This window comes from Tiliqua scincoides, chromosome 3, assembly GCF_035046505.1.
Source record: "Tiliqua scincoides isolate rTilSci1 chromosome 3, rTilSci1.hap2, whole genome shotgun sequence".
In the NCBI taxonomy this organism is placed as follows: domain Eukaryota; kingdom Metazoa; phylum Chordata; class Lepidosauria; order Squamata; family Scincidae; genus Tiliqua; species Tiliqua scincoides.
In genome coordinates this window covers 170,842,201-170,865,747 of record NC_089823.1, presented here as the reverse complement: position 1 = coordinate 170,865,747, position 23,547 = coordinate 170,842,201, and the positions used below count along the sequence as shown (strand labels likewise).

Sequence of the window (23,547 nt, the reverse complement as noted above, 5' to 3'; positions counted from 1 at the left end):
AAATGTTTAAGGAACAGTTATTACATTGAATTCGATATAGAGATGATTTAAACATATATTCAAATTGCATTCCATTGGCACAGGGAAAAATTATAGGGTGTTAAAAAGAAGAATGAAAAGTCTACTTTTGTACTTCTGCTTTATAAAGATGCATGAAGCCCATTGAACCCGCTCAGTTTTTTCTTAGTTTAAAAACGTTTTCGGCTTTTGTAAATGTTAAACCTTTTATATGTGAAAAATTTCTGTTCTCATTCCCTCTAGCTAGTAAGCTGAATATGGGTGGATTTCACAGGTATAGAAAAGGCATTAATTTTGCTATGTGATATGTTCTTGATCTAGCCTTTGAAGATACGGGAAAGTGCCTTCATGTTGTAGTTTCATTAAAAATGAAATAAACACTTTTAAGTGTATCTGCTTTTAATCACAATGAGATGTAAGAATAAAACCTGTGGTTTATCTTGGCAGTAAATACTTTAAAATAATAATGTTTTCAGTCTTATACTTCATATTTTGTGTATTTGGGAAAACATTACAGGCGGAAGCAAAGAAACTAGAAGATTCGTCAACGTATTTAAGCTTGCCATCTACTAAAATAGAACTGGAAGAAAAAGGTCATTCAACAGCTGGCAAGAGTATGCAGAATCTTGGAAGCTGCACCATCAGTAAAGATTCTTTCCAGATTTCTACTCTAGTATGTTCAACAAAGCTAACTCAAAATGGTGAGGAAGATAACTACATCTTTAAAACAATTTCTGTCCTTCTACATCTATAAAGAAGATTAAAGCTGGCCCTTGTTTACACTGAGTCTCCCATTCATGCCTTGGGTTTGGGGAACCTCTCTCATGGTCCAATCCTAATCAGCACTGGCACAGTGGGGCCGCACAGCCCACACTGTATTCAGTGCTTGGACTGAGCAGACCGGAGATCTACTTTGGGTAAGGAACATTTGTTCCCTTACCCTGTGTTGAGCCCCAGCTTGCTTAGTGGGGCTCCTTGGATCTGTGCCAGCAAAACTGTTGGTGCAAGTCAGCAAAGAAGCCCTATGTAGGGCTTTCAGGCCCAGTGGCATAGGCCAGTGCCACCCATCCAACCCCCTCCCAGTACCAAAACCCCCTTATGTCCTCCTCCTGCCCCGTTACACCCTTCCCTGACCTATTCTACCCTCCCCTGCCCTTGCTCCACTTGGCAGGAGTTTACCTGCTCTGCTGGGTGGATTTAGTTGCCGGTGGGATGGTATAGGTCTTCTCTTTTGGCACGTTTGGGACACTCTATGCCAGCACAGTGGCCAAATAGAATTTTGCAATTAATTTATTTCAGGGGAGCAGCTATATTTGTTCTTATTACAGAAATAGTCGAAAAACACCTTAAACACAATGACATTGTGATATAGGCTTTTGTTGACTACAACCCACTGTCAGCTGTTTACATTCTCTCTCTTGCACTTCTCAGGTGTGTAACTGTGTTTCGTGCAAAGGCATTTTATTTCTCCTAATTCGTCTAACTGTCAACAGATGAGTCAAATAGATTCAAGCTCTTTATGAACTACAGTGGAAGCAATAGAGAATCTTCAGTTTTCCCCCTTAGCTGAACAAATGCAGCATAGGAAGCAAGAAAGAGCCTATTCTTTCTTTCTTATCCTCAACTGCATGTTCTGTCTTGGAGATTGTTGCTTGGAAATTCTTAGGAACTTACCAGTTTTTGCAATAGCCCTGGAATATTCCACTCTGGAAACTGGAAGAGTCCAGAGCACTCTCATTCAGCTTCAGGGTGCTGAAGTACTTGTGGAATATCTCGAGCCAGTCTGTGAGACCATTGTCTCCAGAAATTTCATTTCTGGTGAACACAACAATTCAGATTTTGTCATATACTCAGTATTACAATGCCAAGTTCATAGTGGCTACGGAAATGTTGCAAAAAGTCAGATGGCAAGGATCTGATGGAAAACTTTGTAAGGAGCACTGAATTATTCTCAAGTATCTGTGTGCTCTTTCGAAGGAGAAAATGATCAGTAGGCACTCTCTCCAGTTTCCCCAGGGAAAATTTCTACAGTTAATGATCCATATATGACTTTTCAGAGACTTCAGTGTTTTGTTATTGTTAAATCTAAAAAGAATGAGGTGGAGGAAAGTGGAGCCAACTCTTTGTCTTGCCACAAAATGCTTGCACAAATGGATATTTCTAGAAGAGCATGTTTGTCTTAATTTAATTTTATTCAAAGCATTTGAGTTCCTTTTCCAAATTTCCCAAAGGTGATCAGGCAGAAATTAAGCACAGAAAGTGTAACTTTTTTTTTTAAATATGAGACCTGTTGCTTTTCTGTTACTTTACCAAATACTTGGTTATTATTTTTATATTTTAGCTTTCCTTTTATTCATGTAATGTCCCTCAGAATGGCTCTCTACAACCTTAAAATACAAATCAAAATCGAACAGGAAAACAGTACAGAAGCAACCAGTATTAAATGATTCTCTACCAAATTTGTTCTTGCTTATTTGATATACTAAGGAATGATCTAGAATTCAGGGTTGCCACTTTCTGGAAAGTCAGGGAAAAGGAAGGTCAGGGAAAGTCAGGAAAATTGGTCTGAAGTCAGGGAAAGTCAGGGAAATTGTGATTAAAATACAGTAGAACCTCTTTAAGTTGATCACCCAAGGGACTGGAGGAAATTGGTCAACATAGGGACGTAGTCAACATACGGAAAAAAGGCCCTGAAATATTATCATGTTTAGCTCCCAGGACAACAAATGCAAGGCCAAGTTATTATTTAGGTTGGATTTTTAAAAAGTTTTATTGCAAATATCAATGAGAATTGATCCTCTTGTGATGCTTACTATTTATATCATCTATATCTATATCAAGAGGCAGAGAATAAACAGCCTACAATCAGTGTTAAAAAAAACAACCCTGAAAATTCATAAGCTTAAAAAAATATTTGGTTTCATAGCAGACAGGCAGACCAATGCATATAGACTCTTGCCAGCCCATAGCATATAGCATGTTCCATAGCCCCAATAGCTAAAAAAAACCAACACCACTTTTTTACTTAGGCTGCCTGGCTTCTACTGGGTCTCGTCAGATTTACTAAATGCCAGAAGGTGTTTGATACGGTCCCTCACTAAAAGCTGTTGAGAAAACTCCACAGTCGGAATGAGAGGACAGGTCCTCTCATGGATTGGGAACTGGTTGAGGATCAGGAACTAGAGAGTGGGTGTCAATGGGCAATTGATGAAAACGTGAAGAGAGGTGGAAAGTGGAGTACCTCAAGGATCTGTCCTGGGTCTGGTGCTTTTCAACCTCTTCATAAATGACCTGGAAACAGGGATAAGCAGGGAGGTGGACAAGTTTGTGGATGACACTAATTCGCAGCCGGCATAGGTCTGTCGGCTATGTGCAGTGTGCCCACCTATAAAAACCCTTTCACACATGCACTAGCAGGCGTAGGGGAGGGATTGTCATGTGGCTTCTTGCTTTTCCAAGATGGGACAAATCAGAAAAAACACAGGCCCACAGTATCACATTCAGTGGGCAACTTACGGAGGGTAAATTAATACTATGTGCAATGGTTGAAGTGGTCAAGATACAGAGGTCGTCAATATAGAGAGGTTGGTCTCCCATAGTGTATATGCAGTGTCTGACCATACTGTGAAAATTAGGTCAACTTAAGGAGGTAGTCATTTCAGAGAGGTGGTCAACTCTGGAGGTTCTACTGTATATTCAAGTAGTGGATTTTTGACCTGCTGCTGCAAGAGCATGATCTATTCTTGTGTCAACTGGAATAGAGAAGTAGCAGAATACAAGTAAAACTTAATGATGCCCTTTCCCAACTCCTCCTTTTTCTCAGCTCCACCCCCAGCAACCAGCCTAATGTCTTTGTTGAGCTCTGTCGCTGCATGATTTCCAAGGTCTGCCTGTAGCATTTGCAAAGCAAGGCTAGTTTAAACATTTAGCAATATACAGACTTTAAATGTCTGTTTTCATCCCTACCTACTAGTACTGCATTGAACTTACATATAAAGATAAGCATGTTTTTGGGTCATGCTTGTGTATGGAATGAACGTTTTGTCTCCTACTAAACCCAGCAGAGTTGCAAATGAGTTTTGCTGCTGTTGGATTTCACAGACATCTAGCACTTTCTACTCTGCACCATGCAAAGTAAATTTTGCAAATGTGATTGCTTGTTCCTGCTGGAGTTTACAGAGTACCAGAGTACTTTCTCACCCTCTTTCCTGACTTCTCCCATTCATAAAGTTTCCAAATGAGGGTTGTCTGCTTCTCTAAATTGCAGAAACTCCACCTCCTTTCTGGCTGCTGATCTGCTCATTACACTTTCTGGAACCAGAAAGTGAAACTTTTGGAGCTTTGGAAAGTTCTTACTTGCCAGAAAACAAATCTGCTTACATCTTGGGGTCAGGTAGGCGGTTCTGTGTACAATTGTATCTGAAACCAGATTTTGAAGATGGCTTCCAAGAGGACAGTTTTTAATATGCAGTGGCCGGATTTCAAACTTCATCCTGACCGTTCCATGGCTATCACCAGTTTCTGGAGACAAATACAAAGATTATTGTGAAGTGTGATATGAAACCTTTGAACTAAGTAATATGGGAATTAGAGCTGTGGAGTCTCATGCACAAGGCCATTACATCAGAAGAACCTGAAAATTAAATCAAGTTGTTGTACAGGATTGAAAGAGACCACTGACACCAAGCTAAGTTTTTTATTAGGAGGAATGGAACCTGAACCAAACAAATCAAAATGACCTTGTTCCAAATTCCCTGAGGACCTGAGGCAGGCAGGCTTGAGGCAGGCACAAGGCAGCAGGACTTGAGGCAAGCCAGGCAAAGACTGGGTGGTTGTTCCCTTCTCTGGTTCTCAGAGGCTCTCCCAGGGGCTCCTTCCAGCAGCTTTCTCCTCAGCTCTCCCTCAGAGCTCAGGTTTCAGCTCTGCTCTGCAGCTTGGTCTCTCCCAGCTCGTTCCTCACAGCTTCTCTTCCCTGGAGGTATCTGCAGCTTGATCTTCTAGCTCTTTCTCTGCAGACACTCTCCAAAGCTCCTCACAGCAGCTCTGTGGCTTGGTATCTCATCCTGTAGAGCCCAGTCTTGAAGCTCCTCTCAGCAGCTCTTCCCTGGTGATCTCTTAGCTCTCTGTGCTGGTGCAGCCCCTTTTATAGCCTCAGTGGCTCTGCACACAGCAGCCCTCTTCCTTTCTTTTGATGATACTGCAGCCTTTTTGCACATGGCACTCAAGTCTCCTGCTCAGCCCCTCCCAGTCCTCCTTCTGTCTCTCCAATGCAGCAGTTTTCCATTTGGTCCTCCAACTCTCAAGGGCTTGTTACAGGGTCATACACAGTTCACTTTCCTCAACAGTGAACGCTTTGGCTCAGACAAAACTTTGTAACTATTGGCTCAGACAAACTCAGACAGGCTGTCTATTGGCTCATGGGCACAGCTACGATCCTACCAGGCCAAGTTACAGCAGTCAACTGAGCCCAAGTTCTGCACATATCAAAGTCAACGGTCCATCTTGGTGTAATTGTTGGTGCAATTGTAAAATAGATGTTGCTGCAGTTAATGTTGAAAGAAGCTGATATTAAATCTCTTATTTTTGCAGTTGAGACTTGTGTAGTTGTAGAGAGGAACATTTCATTAAACCTCGCATTAATGCAACAGGACCTATTCATTTTTTAACTTGTGGTTATATTTGAATGGTGGTCAGGGAAATTTGGCCACTCTGCCAAAGATCTCCAGCAGCTCATGGATCGTTTTAGCAAGGCCTGCCAAGATTTTGGACTGACGATCAGCCTGAAGAAAACACAGGTCATGGTTCAGGATGTGGACTCGCCTCCCTGCATTACAGTCTCTGCACATGAACTGGAGGTTGTCCATGACTTTGTGTACCTTGGCTCAACTATCTCCAACACTCTTTCTCTAGATACAGAGCTAAACAAACGCATCGATAAAGCGGCTACCACGTTTTCCAGATTCACAAAGAGAGTCTGGTCCAACAAGAAGCTGACGGAACATACCAAGATCCAGGTCTACAGAGCTTGCGTCCTGAGTACACTTCTGTACTGCAGCGAGTCATGGACTCTTCGCTCACAACAGGAGAGGAAACTGAACGCTTTCCACATGCGCTGCCTCCGACGCATTCTCGGCATCACCTGGCAGGACAAAGTTCCAAACAGCACAGTCCTGGAACGTGCTGGAATCCCTAGCATGTATGCACTGCTGAAACAGAGACGCCTGCGTTGGCTCGGTCATGTTGTGAGAATGGATGATGGCCGGATCCCAAAGGATCTCCTCTATGGAGAACTCGTGCAAGGAAAGTGCCCTACAGGTAGACCACAGCTGCGATACAAGGACATCTGCAAGAGGGATCTGAAGGCCTTAGGAGTGGACCTCAACAAGTGGGAAACCCTGGCCTCTGAGCGGCCCGCTTGGAGGCAGGCTGTGCAGCATGGCCTTTCCGAGTTTGAAGAGACACTTGGCCAACAGTCTGAGGCAAAGAGGCAAAGAAGGAAGGCCCATAGCCAGGGAGACAGACCAGGGACAGACTGCACTTGCTGCCAGTGTGGAAGGGATTGTCACTCCCGAATTGGCCTTTTCAGCCACACTAGATGCTGTTCCAAAACCACTTTTCAGAGCGTGATACCATAGTCTTTCAAGACTGAAGGTTGCCAACAACCTGGTCAGGGAAATTGACAAATGGTGGTCAGGGAAAGTCAGGGAAATGAAAAAAATGTTAGTGGCAACCCTGGAATTGCACTTTGTAAATGGGATGCAGCTATCCTTAGTTCCTGTTAATGTATGCATAGGGCAACACAGAGATCTAACGCAGCACATGTAAAACTGCAACTAGAAAAACTGCTGTAGAGTTGAACTGAGTTCTGTTTTCTGGTCCCCAAGTACATGGTTTGAAGAAGGGAAGACTAAAGGAGTGTTTATTGAGCCTGTTAAAGCAACAGAGTTCTGAGGGAGTTAGGGGCTTAGAAACACAGTCAGAAGCACTTGGGATGATCCCCAGCCACTCCTCAGCCTCTTTAATAGCTACATGATGGTGTTATTTTGCATTATAGTGGTGTATTTCATTTTTACCGTATTACACTGCCCCTAATTGTAGGGCATATGGTTCCAAGCAAGCATTCTTGCTTCCGAACAGGATAATGAACTGAGTAAATGAAATAACAAAGCTTTTATTCTGGAGCTGCTTATAGTGCAGGGATTACATGGAGAGGGAACGGATGTTAAAGGAAGCAACTAAAAATCCTTGGCAACCAGCTACAAACACAAACTCTCTCCAAGCATTTGTATTGAAAAATTAAAGAATGATGGCAGGTTACTTAGCTGTTGAAATGTTAAGAGTAGGGAAAGAGAAATGAACGTGTAATGATATTTAGACACTGGGTCAGGTGGAATTTTGCACATAGGTATCATTTTTGCCCACAGCCTTGTTTTTTGTTTTTTTTTTGGTATCTTTTGGTTGCTCCCTCTAATATCAGGAAAGTATACTTAAATTATTTGTTTTATTTTCTTTCTTATACAATCTCCAGCTCTGTACTGATTTGCAAGTTGAGGCACTTGCAGTTCTTGAAGTACTGGCAAGCCTCGTATCCACAGACCCAATATCTGTGGTTTCAATTATCCACAGATCTGCCCCCTCATGCAAAAGTTAACTGCTTCCTGTAAACCTTGATCTAGATTTTGCAAGCATCCTGCACGTTGCTGTAAGCTTCTATATAGTGATTTGTAAAGCAAGAATATTTTTGGTCCTGTAAGCATTTAAGGCCCAAATCCTAACCAACTTTCCAGCACTGACATAGCTGTGCCAATGGAGCATGTACTGCATGTACTGCATCTGCGTTTGGGTGGCAGTCATGGAGGCCTCCTCAAAGTAAGGGAATGTTTGTTCCCTTGCTTTGGAACTGCATTGCCCTTATCTCAGTCCTGGAAAGTTAATAACATTAATGGGTGCATGGGGACAATGGAGACAGGGTTCCCCTTATTCACAGTTTCCGTATCTGTGGGCGGTCCCTGGAACGGATTCCCCCATAGATATTTAAGTGGTGATAAGTCTATGGTGATAATGCCTTTATCAGTAGACAGAAATCAAAGGGCAATTTTTTCATTTTTTATGTTCTGTTGTGTTTTGTCAGCTTTCGTGTAATATGTTAGAGATGGTTCGTTTTAGTCGGCTTTCATGTAATATGTTGTATGGTTCTTTTTAGTATCTTTGAAATTGAATCTTTATGTTTCCCATGTGTTAGTTAATCTGGATGTATGTTGTTTTGCCTTGGATGTGACCATTCATATGTGTTGATAGTTTAGTACATGTTTTATAGATGCTTCTTCCATTTTCATCTTATTTAGCTGATTGTGGTAGGATGTTGGGAGGTGCAATGAGCTGAAAATCTGTCTATATATGGCAGTGAAGTCTTTCACTTTTGAGTGCTTTTGTGTCTAATATTTCTCTTCCTAATTAATTTTGGAAGTCAAATGTTTCAGGGCGTCCTAGTCTGTTAACAGTTGTCAGGCATCTGCTACTTAATGGCATTCCTCTCTAGAATGTTGTTTACATTCCCCCTGCCACTTTTATCCTGGCAAGCAAACTAAAAGTGAAGATGAATCAGAACTATGCATGTCATAAAAGTATGGAAGGACTTTTGAACAGAGGCTGAGCAGGGAGCATTATGTTCCAAATAGCATGCAAATTGTAGATCATCATCATCAGCCATTCAACCAGCTTTCTCGAAATCATTTGTGTGTTTACAACTGACGAGCCTGATTGATGCTTTACTGACACTATATAGCTGCAATCCCTGTGGCTTAATTCTGTGTGGCACCAGTACCATGCTGAATAGCAGAATTATGTGGGCTGGACAAATCATGAATCGAGTTTGAACAACTATACATCAATCTTGGATAAGCTGCTTATCAGTCTGGGTGATTCAATCATCTATAGTGCCATGCCACAAAAGCAACATCTGAAGGCTGAATTATGTGGAAACTTCAGATGTTGCTTGTGTGGCATGGGACTATAGGTGATGGAATATTTGTTTAAAAGATTTTTATCCTGCCTCTCCCCTTGTGAATTAGGCCTTTGAGGCAGTGTACAATAAACATTTTAAAGCACCATAAAAGCTGCAAATAAAGCAGCATATAATAGCAGAAGTGGCATTCAAACAGCAATTAAATGAAAAAAATTGCCCACCAGAAACAGAACCAAAAACAAAGAGCAAAGGAGAATAAATCAAAAACTTAAAGTAATCAACAACAAATTAACCAAGTGTGCTTTGAAATAGGAGAATCTTAACACCCTGACAGAAGGCAGGTGGGGAGGGTGAAGGTCTCACTTCCAAGGGAAAGGAATTCCACAATTGTGTTGCTTCTATAGAGAAGGTCCTTATTCTGGTTACCGCTAGCCATAGCTTCAGCTCAAGTTGGCACCTGAAGAAAAACACTCCCAGTTGACAGACAGGAGGTGGATCACTCGTACAGGAGAAGGCAAGCCCTTTGATACCCTGGCTCTAATCTGTAAAGGGCTTTATAGAGCTCTGTTATACACACCCAGATCAGCGCCTTCTTCCACGATCAAGTCTTGGAATGCTTGCTCTGCTTAGGAGGCGATTTTATCGTGTGTGTATTTGTAGTTATTTTCTCTAGTGATACCATGATCCTGTAATGTTATGCTCTTACACTTACCGATGCACTTATTGATATTCCAATTTAGTAATCTGATACTCCAGATTTGTGTATTCCTGTGCACACTAAGGGCCCAGTCCTATCCAACTTTCCAGCACTGGTGCAGCCACAGTGCAGCCACAGTGAGCCCCAATGTTCCCATACCTTGAGGACGCCTCTGTGACTTCCTATCCACCACAGGATGCAGTTCATGCCCCATTGGCACAGCTACACTAGCCCTGGAAAATTGGATAGGATTTGGTCCTAATTTGTGGAATAAACTCCATTGAACGTGGCTCATTTCTATGTATACATGAACTGGATTGTGCTTACTTTACATCCTTACCCTGCATTGTATTTTATTGTTGTATTGAGCTAACAGTTTCCCACTTTTCTGTTGTGTCTCTCCTTTTTCGTTTTCCTCTTAGTGGATCTTCTGGGGCTCTTGAAGTGGCGATCCAATACCAATTTGCTACAACAGAATTTGAGGCAACTGATGAAAGTTGATGGGGGTGAAGTTGTTAAGGTAACAAATCCAATTTTTAGCAAGTTTTTGCTGATATGTTGATATTTCTTTCATACAGGCTAACATTTTAAAATTCTACTTTTTAAAATTACTTGCTTTTTGGAATGCATGATAAACAGGGTACTCCCATAAAAGTACTTTGCAAGTTTTAGTGAGTAAAAAAATGCTTTTCATTATTTGCTGTAATCTGTACTTTTTTTTAGTAGTATAAAGTATTTTTCTGGTAGTATAAAATAATTGTTTTTTTAAGTATAGGTTACTACTTCATGGAAACAGTAAACAGAATAAATACCAGTGTGCAAACTGCTATATAGAAAACTGTTGTTCTGGGTACAGTGCATTTCCGAGAGCCACTCTTTTAATTACATCACTTGTGCTGCCAAACAATCCACTCGTAATAGGGGTCAGCAGGAAGTCAGGTAGTAGTCATAATCGGAACAGGAGATGGCAAAGGCCTTGGCGTATGTGTGGAACTGCATAAGCAAGTGCCTTTGAATATAGGGCCTTACAGGGCAATCGTGTTCATGCTTACTCAGAAGTAGATCCAGTTGTGTTCAGTAGGGACTGTTTTGCAGGTAATAGGATTGTAGCTCCAGTTTGTTCATATATATAGGAATGGTTATTTGATGAATAAATAGGAATAGTTCTTATAACAGATAGCTGCCTTGGGTGCCCTTTGGGGAGAAAGGCGGAATACAAATCCAATAAATAAAATAATAATAAAATCTTCTTTTCTTAATAAATCTTTGCTGGACAATCGTCATGTAAATGTTTTGGTGATGATTTTAGACTGGCATAAGCAATTGCTGATGGTCAGTATGGCTACTCAATCATGGTTTCCTTTCTTCCCTCCCTTCCCCCACCCCCACTTTTACAACAACCTTTGATATAGGTAAGCTACTGTGAGACAGAATGACTTGCCAAAGATTACTCAATGTGTTTCTGGACTGAGCAAGATTTGAACTGACATTTTCCTGTTCATTCTGTCCACCTAGCACAACGGCTCTCCAATTTGCAAGACTGTTCACTACACTATTAACTTACTTGAACAAACAGTTTCAGGATTTTTTAGGTAGTTCTTTGTGGTATCTGTGCAGCCATGTTGTAGAGGTCTGTTCATCTGCAGAGTTAACCTCAGAAACTTCCAGCTCTTTGTCTGTCCCTGCTGTCATGTGGGAAAACCCCATGCACACCATGTACCTCAAAAGAGTGCCCAGTTTTTCACTTCTGTTTCAACTATCACCCCAGCAGCATTATTAAAGAAACCATTCTCATGTCCTCTTTCTCAGCTTATTTGACAGAAAGATAAATGTTTAACCTCAGTTTTTTGTTTTATTTGCTTTGTCTTAATTTTTACAAATAGAAGAAAAAGTGCTAGTCTGTTAATTGTTCTGTGCTCTTCCATATGGCAAGCGGAGTCACCTTTAAAATGAAAATGTGAAAATTGTTTGCCTCTAGGTTTTTTCTTTATCTTGCTCCTCTACTTTTACTGTTAAGGGAAAAAGAAGGGGAACAAAAGGAGAGACATTTTACCTGATCTTATCTTCATTCATCATAATTCTCTGTTTTAAAAAGATAAGTAAAAGTAAGAAGGAGAAGGCAAAAACATTTTTTAAAAGTTCGCATACTTCTGAATCTATTTCTTTTCATTGGTTTAAAAATGTTAAAAAGGAAAATATTTTTCTCCTCACAGTGTAAACTGTGACTGCCTAGTCATATTTTCCAGAGGAGAATTCCAATTTTCAGTTTCATGTGGAATGCACAGAACTGAGACTTGGACATTCCCTCTGAATTGAAACTGCCCTTATAGGGCCCATGCTCAAAAGGATTTTGACATCCAAACACATCCAAACTCATGAAGGATCCACTGCACATAAACCTTTGACATTAAAGCTGCCTAAACAGTTTCTGACCCATGAGAATTCTGGTTTTCATTCTCATGTGAGAAGCATAAAACTGAAGCCTAGGCATCGTAATTTTGAATCAATGTTGACTAAACAGGCTCCATTCTAAGAGGGATTGCAGCATTCAGATTCATGCAGGAAACATGAATCCTTGGCCCAGGCATCAACTGGCTGGATCAGGGCCACATAAAGGGGCTCCATCCTGGAAAGAATTTGGGCTCTCAACTCTCATGAGCTTGTCAATCAGTCACTTTAAATCTGTCATGATTGAGTTAACTGCCTTATTGAAAACCAATGTGTTGTCAAGGTTCAAACTAATGTTTACAAAATGCATCATTTTACAAGCACTCTAAACATCAATACTGAGCTATGGTCTTTGTATCTAGCCTCAACAATATGGAGATTCAACATTGTGGTAACTGGCTTTCAATTCAATTTCAATTTCAACTCTCAACCTTGGTACTGAACTTTGATGCGCACAGCTAAAAACTTTGGTTTCTAGATAATACTTTAGTATTTATCACTTACGTTATAACTTTCCAAGCTTTAATACTGACTTCCATGTCAAACTCTTCGGTACTGAATACTTTGAGTCTCAGTAGTGGGTTCATAATTTACAGGTAGTAATGAGTTTTGATATCAAGCTATCGTTGATGCCCAGTCTCACTGAATGGACACTTCAGCACTTTGATACCTAGTCCAACACTTGGGTATATGCCTCTCTCTTTTTAGAGTCTGGACTTTTATACCATGCTACGATCTTTGACCCTAGCATGCTGCAGTATTTGTTCTTCTTTGGGGGTGTGTGGTTGAAGACTCAGAGCCTTGTTGGACTCGGTAGCCACCCTCTTCATAGAAGTAGTTCAAGCTTCAAGGCTCAGCTATGATGCTGGTTGCTATGTACAATTACTAATCATCATATGAACAGTAAAACATTGATTTAGTAAAACTAAATCCAAGAGGCTACCATGGATTTAGTGCCAATTCATCCTTTCCCCTGTAAAAATAGTCGAATTTCATTGGAATCAATCAGGTTTCACTCTATATCATTACTGCCATTCCATCTAAAAAATTTCCACTCAGAGCACATCAGAACTTTGAAGTACTTCATGGTACTGAAGAAAGATGCATCTGCATCCTTCTCTAAACATACAGGATGTTAGTGCTTTCATCCGTATCAAGAAATTTTGAATAACTACTGAACACCTTGACTCGTCTCTGTGAAGGTATCTTGTTTGCAGCCATAATCTTAAAGGATGTCTATTTTCACATTGCAATACATCCACAACATCAGAAGCATATATGATTTAAGACTGCACCAAGCACTTTGAATATAAAATGCTTCCCTGAGGCATTTCCACAGCACCGAAGGTGTTTACAAGGTGTGCGCCTGTTTTCACGCCATTACTTCAGCTTTGAGAGACAACAGCTGTCCCGTACTTGGAGGAATTAACTTATAGTGGTGGAATCCAAGCAGCAACTCATAAAACACCTGAGTGTCTCAACCCTTTTAACCTCCCTGGGTCTATATGTCAATGACAAATCTCAGTATATTTAATTCATAGGGTTATGCTGGATTCTATGCATTTTTTTGGTGTCTGTCTCCAGGAATTGAGGAGTTGCACCATTAGGTTTCTCGTCATGGATTTCCAAATGTCTGTCTTAACCCATGTGTTGGATCCACAAATATATACATTCCATGGCATTTCATACAGCAGATATCTCATTGGCATGACTGTACATGGAGCCTCTGTAGCACTGGTTCCCAGCCTGTGGACCATGCAAGGGTCCATGGACCACAGGTGGTTTGCAAGACCCTGAGAAGTAGTCCATGAGGTCTCAGAAAAAAATCACAATTGATCACTTCCAGTGTCTTGCCGAACAAGCACACCCTCACAGACCATCAGAGAGAGAGAGAGAGTGAGAGAGAGTGTGTGTGTGTGTGTGAAGAACGGACTGTCTGCAACTGGCACTGAAGTGCCAGCTGTGGGTAGTCCATTCTCCACTCTCTCTGGTAGTCCGAGGAGGAGTGCTAACTTGGAAGATGCTTCCCCATGGAGCACCAGTGAGGGTGGAAAACAGACTGCCCACAACTGGCATTGCATGTGGTCCATGATGATTCCAGTTTTTGCCTTAGTGGTCCATGGACTCCTAAAGGTCAGGAACCACTCATCTATAGAGATGGTTCCACTTGATTTTCAGACCTGATGGACAGTGTCAACATAAACTAATAATAATTCTGAACCAAATCCTACATTCCCTGTTCTGTTGGGCTCTCCCAGTTAATGTCTTTGAGGGTGTACCCTTCCATTTGAGAGTGTACCTTTCCACTATCCAGAACAATAATCGCTTGTATGTTTATGGAATGGGGAACTCACTGAGATTTCCTCAAAATCAGTAGGGCTTTGTCACCGTAACAAGGGAAATCTCACATCAGTTTTCCAGGCCTCTTGGCCATCTTCAGAGTGCTCCTTATTTACCATACCTGAAGGGTCATGAAGTACAAATTTGAATGAACAATACAATAGCCATCTACTACATAAATATGGCATTGAAATTGCCCCTTGGCACACATGATTTGGAATTGGTGCATTTGACACTACATCACCCCTACTGTTGTTCATCTAGGTGGGATATCCAATGGGAGACACCCTCAGAAAAGGACAAACCTACGGAGTCCTGACGTTTAGGTCTTCCGGTCTACAGTTCATTACCTATAGCGGATCTGTTTGCCATGAGGCATAATGCCAAGTGCCAGAAATTCTGCAGCTGGACTGAACACAATTCCTTCTCCATCAGGGGATGCATTTCTAGTCCCTTGGGAAAAGCCTTTTTTAATGCATTCCCCCCCCCCCAATGCTGATTACCAAGGTCATAAACAGGATACCCTATTTCCGCACAGACTGCATTCCAACTGTGGTGGCTGAAGCAATCTGATTTGAGCAAATTTGCTCAACATGGTGAGGGGTAACCATCTTGAACCTCATCTCTCAAATTTAAGTTGAATACTGCACCACAACCTCAAAACACTGAAGCTGACAGTGTGTAGGTCCTCAGTACTGATGGGGAGCTAAAGTCCACTTGAGGAAATCCTGAACCCACAAGACAGATTTGTCAAAGTGCAGTAGATTCTGTGCCTATGTAGTGTCTAACAACTTTCATGCCTTTATTCAGGTCATCCTGTAGTACAGTATTCCACTTGAGTCTACAGGTTAGGCTAACTTTCTTCTTTGAGAGTTCAGTTTGTTGCAATCTCTGCCTTCCATCTGGCAGCAGACAATGCACCTTTTTTGTCATAGTCACTGATCAAAACGTGCTTTAAGTGTCTGTCTAACCTGTGCCCGTCCATCAAATCTTTATTTCTATCAGGGAGTGTTTTTGGTCTTGCTGCAGAGTTATCTTCTTGAAGGTCTTCAATCCAAGTATTGGATAATTTAATTTTTTTTAAAATGTGCCCATTAATATTCCTAATAATCCAGATGATTTTTTTCTTTTATATAGGTTATCTCCCAGTTCTCTATTTATAAGTTTTTTTAAGCTTTTGGTCAAGAGAATATGGGTTAGGTGGTTCTGGATTTCTTATGATAGTCGGGGCCTGAGTTTTCTTCCAACCATGTGTAGCTATATCACACAGAAGCATACAGTGCAATTCAGTGTTTTAGGGCACAGTCCTAACCAGGTCCTGAGTAGACTTACTTCTAAGTCCTATTTTGTTCAATAGGGCTTACTTTCAGGAAAGTTTGGTTAGGATTGTAGCCTAAAGCATTCTACTGGCTTATCACAATTTTTGTTGTGAAACAATATCCTCACTGTGAAAAATGCCGTGATCAAATACTTGATTTTTAAAAAAATTGTAACAAATTAAAGTTTCATTTCAGATGGATATCTGCTGTGAACATTTCTTGTTATCTTTTAAGTAGCTTTCCTTTCATGGAACAAGAAGTGCAAGCTTATTAAAAGAAGAAAAAGTGTTCTGTTCTCTTACTTCATCCCTCCCATGCAGACTTGGCCAAGGACATAGTATAGCAGAAATGGCATATAGCAGGAAAATGTGATTTTCTAATTTTGTGTTAAAGTTGTGATATCAGTGGTTGTTTTTTTTTTTTTTCAGTTCCTCCAAGATACATTGGATGCACTTTTTAACATCATGATGGAGAATTCAGAGAGTGAGACATTTGATACATTGGTGTTTGATGCCTTGGTAATACGATTTTTTAAAATTTAATTTGCTTTTATTATACCTCTATTCTCCTTTCCTTGGAAAGTTTAAAGTGGCTTACATGAGAACTTCAATTGGTCTCCCATCCAGGCACTGATCATATCCACATTCCCCTTAGCTTCAGGGTGATTCATGATGCGATTCTCTAGCTAAAATATTCCTTTAGGGCTTTATACTGCCTTTCTTAGAAGTATCTGCAGCTTTGTATAGAAGACCTTTTAAAAATAGTAATCTCTCTGTTGATCCTTTTATACACTGGTTTGAGAATGTGCCTGGTTTGTTCAGATGATGTTGCAGAAAAGCCATATTGGTGCTTGAGATCCTAATCGGTGCTAGTACTCTTTGTGTTATGCCATTAAATCTGACGCAACTCTAAGGCTTTGTAATAGTGTGGAGCAAAACTTAAGATAAGGGAAAAGGATCTGGTTGATGTGTAAAACTAGTGTCAGAGAGAACCTCTTAAGCATGAGTCAGGCAGGTTCTAAAATGTAAGACGTGGAAAGAATCTAATTTGGCTGGTGGGAAGCAACACAGGATTTGGGGACTTTGTGGGATTCTGAGTTTTACAAGAAGAGACCAGGCCAGTTACTTCAGATTTTCTTTAAGCAAGACCACAGAACCTGTTCATGTATTTATTCAAAGTCAAATGCATGCACGCAATAAGAATATTTGTGATTTTGAGTTCCCAGGAGTCATCCAAAGAAGTAACTAATAGGTTACCAAAGAAATTGTGACATCGACTATGAATCAATTTGGTGAATTCTACTTGATGAGAGGCTGAGTGTATAGAATGTTGGTGAGGTGACCATTGGAAAAGGACTGTTGAGGAGACTTGAGAAGGGTCAAAGAGATCTCTAAATATGTAATGACTCATAATGTCCTGTTTGTGTGGGTGTGAAACAAGCTCAGCTTTCACCTATAAGAGATTATCCCTGAGCAGAAACTATTGAACTAGTAATTGTGAATTTGCATTTTTGAAGAAGTTTATGCAGTAACCGTACTGTTGCTAGCTTAGACATAGAGCAATGTTGCATACTGGTACAGCCTTTCTCTGTGGAATTTATGGTGAGGGATGGTAATTCCCAGTGCAGTCTACATTAGAGTTGTTGAACAGAGGATTTAATTTTTTTTTTAAGTATGAAAGACTTTAGATAAAAGGATAAGATTAATAAAATTATATAGAGGTCACTTATTCAAAGATTTTTAAAGCTATAGCCCAAGAGATCATGAAAGGTTTGCCACTTCATAAATGTCACAGATTCTAACCATCACAATGAGTGGGCATTTATATGTAGGTTCAAGAAATGTAGAAATATGTAGATTAGAAAGAAATCTAATTAAGCAGCTTGGAGACTTTCAGGATATGAGGCACTCAAGAGCCTCCCAAAATACCTCTGTATTACCACACAGGGTACATGGCTAAAACCTGTGCAGTTCTGTGCCCAAAATAAAGTATGTGATAACACTGTAGGAGAGCTTAACCAAATCAAAATATCCTACTAAAATGCCTTCTGTTTTCATTTGTTCACTAAAACCAATGTTATTTTGTTTGGAAAGGTGTTCTAACACACAAAGTACTGTTATACTGATGGAAAGACTCTTCCCCCCCCCATCAGACACACTTTTTACTTAAGAGACCCTTTAATGTAAACAGAAATGTTTGAGAAGAAGGCAAACCTGCCATGGATTGTCGTTCTCCTACTTCTTCAGTTCCGTTTGTGAAGTTCACAATTTGATTCAACTGCCTGTTTAGCTGCCTGCCAAGAATTCCAGTAAGCCCTCTTCCTTTTGGACAAAACATATTTAGATGAGGTCCTGCTCACAAGGAATGCCTTACATCTTGGAAGAGCCTTCTAGCTTTCATGGGGGAAGTATATAAATATTCAAAATACTCTTTTCAAGATAATGGATTATCTTTTCAAACTTAATAGGTATTCATCATTGGATTGATTGCTGACCGGAAATTCCAGCATTTTAACCCTGTTTTAGAAACCTACATTAAGAAACATTTCAGTGCTACTTTGGCCTACACGTAAGTTGTTTTAAGTCTGAAATCCTATCCACACCTTCCTGTCAATTTCCCATTGACTATATTGGGACTGACTTCTGAGCAGACATGCTTAAGAATTGGCTCTAAATGTATTTTAGGCCCAAAATAAGTGCTCATAATCTGCATGCGGTTCTGTTGCCTGATTAGAAGAGAGACCATTGCAGGCATGAGGTTTTCCATTTTTTATTTGATTACTGGCTTGTCATGGTGTGGAGGAGTGCAATCTCTGCATGGGAATATGTTGCCCCCCAAGCCAGTGGGTGTACCAGGAGGAGTTGGTGTGTGTGAAGCATTGCACTATTTCTATAGGCTGATATTCCAAGAGTAGCTTTTGAGCACCTTAAGAGCTTGTACATGCCTAGTAGGATTTTTGTGAGCCATCCTCTTGCTCCAGTTTGAACAGTAAACATCCTCCTGCTTTACCTATATGAACACAAGGCAAACTGCTTTTGAATGTTACTTCCATCTCAAGAGTGGTTTTTGTCTGCTGGTTTAAAAAATACAAGCCCAAAGCATCCTTTATTAGAACTATTTATGTGTTTCTTTTGATTTCTAGTGATGGTATTCTGGATTGTGGCCATCACCACCACGGATGATTAGTTGCCATTGCCAGGGAATGGTGTTGGGGTTTAGTCAGGTCTTGCACTGGCCAAGGACTTGCATATGTCAGAGGGCTCATCTGGCCTGGCGGACCCTTGTATGCTCGTGCTGGTGGCAACAAAGTAGAGGGGTGCCATGGAGGTGCCCAGTGCAGGGTTTTGTCCCAGGGTTGCCAACAACCTGGTGCCTATACTAGGCCATTACATTGTGTATATATTCCTTGTATATTCCTTGTATATATATTCTTGTATGATGTTAAGAATATCATAAAATTGTACTTAATTTTTAGTACGCATAATAACTTTAAAAAAATATTTTTACACAGAAAGCTGACAAAAGTTTTAAGAACCTATGTGGATAATGCTGGTGTCACAGACCAGCTATTCAAAGCTATGAAGTCTTTGGAATACATCTTCAAGTTTATTGTACGCTCCAGAATTTTGTTCAACCAGTATGTATCCTGTCTTTTCTTCATTGTATTGTAGCTTTCAAATTCATCCATTCTTATATTAATATCAGCTTATATTAGATAATGTGATGAATAGATTGTGTAGGATAGACTGGAAAATGTTACCCTTTTTATTACTCTCTAATTAAATGAACACTGACTGTTTAGTTTGCACTGTGTTCAGATTTCCTGCTGGCTAATCATTAATTCATTGTGTATTAATGTTAGCCCTGCCAAGGCAATATGCAATGGTTCTGAATGAGGAGGTAAGGGCTCCAAATTTTATTGTTGCAATAGTGTTTCATTTTTAAACTCACAGTTCATGACAATATGGAAGCTTAGAAAATATTGAAACTGCTATAGAATTCAGGTCAAACAACTGGTAATAGCTGAGCTATAAAGAAAACATTTAGTCAAGATTGAGATAGATAATAAGGTCACATTATATATCTTGTACTTGATACTAAACAGAATGATAGATAATATAGCTCTCACACTTTTTGGACAGTCATAGGGATCTGTTGCTGTCTAGATACTTGTAGAGAGTTATAATAACAATAACAATAACAACAACAACAACTCAGTACCTTTCTGGTCATCGGATTACTCCTCTGACTTTATTCAAGGTGGTTTATATAGGCAGGCATTTCTAAATCCCTCAAGGGGATTTTTACAATCATAGATGTTCTCTCTTTCAAGAACCAACAACATTTCAGAATGGATCTTCCTGGTTTGGTCTCACTTCTGGCCTCCAGTTCTCCCACGCAGGCTGACAAGCAGCTCCATCTCTCACATGGAGGGCAGCGAAGATGCTTCTTGCTCACACCAAGAGCAGGTGGAATCACTCAGCTGGGCTTGTCAGCTGCTTCAAGGTCTCGCCATTCTCAGCTGTTCAGGGAGCTGCCGGTGTCCTCGAACTGGCGACCTTCTGATGTTATCTTCGGGCTAACGGAGGCTCTATCCTCTAGACCAGACCTCCTGCCCATGATTATATCCATCATAATTTTAGCAGAGAGTATCTAATTTTACAGTAATCAACCCTGAAACAATATTTTCAGCTGTTTAGTGTACTTTATAGTGTAAGCAATTAATAATGAGTTCTAATGGAATAATATTTCAAAAGAGTCAATAGGAATTTAATGTCATTCACAGTCATAATCCAGTTTGTGATCACTTGAGCTATGCTAGTTCTGAACGACACATTCACAAAATAGGGGAAGATTATTTCAGTAGACTTGTACCACTTAAAAAAAAATGATCTACAGCTAGTGTGAAGCTTCAGAAACCAAATCAGAACTGCACATTATCCTCCTCTTCGTATTCTAAACTTTTCAAGCTCCACTTTACTCCTTGAATTATACTGAGGATGTGACTGAGAGCAGGCTCAGGCTCTTGCTTCTTCTCATTAGGGGAAAGGGTTACAGCTCAGTGGCAGCAGCACTTGATTTGCATGCAAAAGGTTCAGTCTGGCATCTTTTCTGTCAGAAACCTGGAGAATCACTGCCAGTTGATATAGACAATACTGAACTAGATGAATGTAGTCTACCTTATTATAAGGTAATGAACCTACCTTATTAATGTAAGGTAGGTTTCTACATAACCTGTGCTTCTTCATTCTATATGATTCAGGTAATGAGTAAACTGGAATGCATTGTCACCCTGACCTCCGGATTGGAAAGCTCCATTTTTTTTTTTCCGGGAACAGATTGGTTGATTAGAAAGATATTCCACTCAAATATAGCCCAATTCTCCCATTAGTTTCTCCCTCTAACACCGGGACAAGGTATGCAGGATCCTGAGATCTTACCAATTTTAGGCTGCTCCCTGGAAAATTGTATTTTGGAATGATTGAATCCACTGTGGAACTATTCACAACTGAAATATATGATGAAATACAAAGCCTGTTTTTTTGGTGTTATGCCCATTGGAATTCTGTATACTTGCAAATATTAGTGCATTTTTAAAAATTATAAACACCACACATGCTTGTGAGTTAGATGTGGCTAATCTGAAAATTAGTAGACAGTTTATACTGTATTGCCTGAGCAGCACCCATCAAATGATAAGTGAGGGCACGCTGTTCTTGTCCCTTTCAGCTATTGTGCCAATTTTACCTCTGTGTGCTTCTGTGGGACCAGAATTACTGAACCAGCCCATACAAAGTAGTAGTTTAACTGTGTTATTAAGAGCTGATTTCAGTGTTCTGGCCATATGATGGGCATGGCTAGAGTGGGGTGTTCATGCTCTTTGTTGGCCTGCTGCTCAAATGGTATTGTCCAAATCAGTCCGGTGGGTTGAAAGCTGTGTCTGTTTGAGAAATCACTCCTGTGAAGAACTCCCTTCTATATTTTAACATGTTTGCATTGCTTTTCAGGCTTTATGAAAACAAAGGAGAAGCTGACTTTAGGGAATCATTGCTTCAGCTGTTTAAGTCCATAAATGAGATGATGAGTAGTCCCTCTGATCAGACTGTTATAGTAAAGGTATGTTTCTGAGATTGTAGTTGTTTTGGTATTTGTGTCTTGTTTATCAGCATGTTTTAAGTTATTTCTGTGTTTCAGTGAGAAGCAGTAACAGGTTTCTAATGTGGTATTTCAAGTACAATTGTTGAAGATAACAATTGTTGAAGAATAAGATAACTTTAAATTCATTGTTTTAATATTTATTCTTTAAATATTTAATATTTATTTTTAAGAAACTAGTAACATTAGTATTAACATTTTTCTCTAGGAACTTAATACAGCAGGTCTTTTCTTTGTCCATAATCAAGTCACGTGCTTGCATGTGTGGCTGTCTTATAAATTATGCTAGACCCCAGTTTCTTTTGCAAAGTTTGGTTCAGAATCTGCTTACGCATTTTTCCCCCCGTGTGATTCTCTTAGACTCATCTTATATCAGAGTTATACACTTATATCAGAGTTAGTGCCATTAAACTCAGTGGGGCTTGCTTTTGAGTAGACATGCATAGGCTTGCACTGTTAGTGTACTTATCCACAGTAGCCTGGAATGGAGAGTTGACTGGAATGTATTTCTGAAGTCTGTTAGGATTATTGAAGCTGGAAATTTTTATTCTGCTGCATTGATATGAAACTTACCTAGAGTGGCATCACCATAACTTCATCTGTATGGTTTTGATGCTACTTTCTGAATTGGAAGCATTGCAATGGTACAAGTCTGGATTTTACTATACAGGGGGATCCCCATTTCTGAAGATTCACATCCATGGATTGGGTCTGCTCCCCTGCATGCCCCCTCCAGAGGTGAGGGGAGCCCTTGCCTCCAGAGGGTCCTCTGAACCCAGCAGAGGCCCTGGATATCCATCTGTGACCCATGCTGGGCTCAGACTGAGCGCAGCAGCGAAAAATGCCATTACTGGTTTCTCTGTTAAATCAGAAGTCACATTTTAAATGCCTTATAAGACATTAAGATGCCCAGGGAAGCTGGTCTCAGAGGACCCTCTGGAGGCAAGGGGAGCAGAATATCCTTTGGCTCCAGAGGGTGGGAGGGAAGTCATTCACTCGTATCAGCCATTCCACTTAACTTAAGAACATAAGAACAGCCCCACTGGATCAGGCCATAGGCCCATCTAGTCCAGCTTCCTGTATCTCACAGTGGCCCCACCAAATGCCCCAGGAAGCACACCAAATAACAAGAGAACTGCATCCTGGTGCCCTCCCTTGCATCTGGCATTCTGACATAGCCCATTTCTAAAATCAGGAGGTTGCACATACACATCATGGCTTGTAACCCATAGTGGATTTTTCCTCCAAAAACTTGTCCAGTCCCCTTTTAAAGGCATCCAGGCCAGATGCCGTAACCACATCCGGTGGCAAGGAGTTGCAAAGAACAACCACACGCTGAGTAAAGATATATTTTCTTTTGTCTGTCCTAACATTCCCAACACTCAATTTTAGTGGATGTCCCCTGGTTCTGGTATTATGTGAGAGTGTAAAGAGCATCTCTCTATCCACTTTATCCTTCCCATGCATAATTTTGTATGTCTCAATCACGTCCCCCCTCAGGCGCCTCTTTTCTAAGCTGAAGAGGCTCAAACGCTGTAGCCTTTCCTCATAAGGAAGGTGCCCCAGCCCAGTAATCATCTTAGTTGCCCTCTTTTGCACCTTTT

General features: G+C 40.5%; 1 protein-coding gene across 5 annotated transcripts in view; it reads left to right on the top strand.

Annotated features, from left to right (window-relative positions):
• Positions 1-23,547, top strand: part of DOCK1 (dedicator of cytokinesis 1) — a 484,421-nt gene that overhangs the window by 107,573 nt on the left and 353,301 nt on the right. For all 5 annotated transcript variants that reach the window (XM_066618882.1, XM_066618881.1, XM_066618883.1 and 2 more), the window contains exons 18-23: positions 536-719; positions 10,103-10,200; positions 16,216-16,305; positions 18,255-18,355; positions 19,299-19,424; positions 21,796-21,904. In XM_066618882.1, the coding sequence (XP_066474979.1) occupies positions 536-719; positions 10,103-10,200; positions 16,216-16,305; positions 18,255-18,355; positions 19,299-19,424; positions 21,796-21,904 (708 nt within the window). The remainder of the gene's footprint in view (positions 1-535; positions 720-10,102; positions 10,201-16,215; positions 16,306-18,254; positions 18,356-19,298; positions 19,425-21,795; positions 21,905-23,547) is intronic.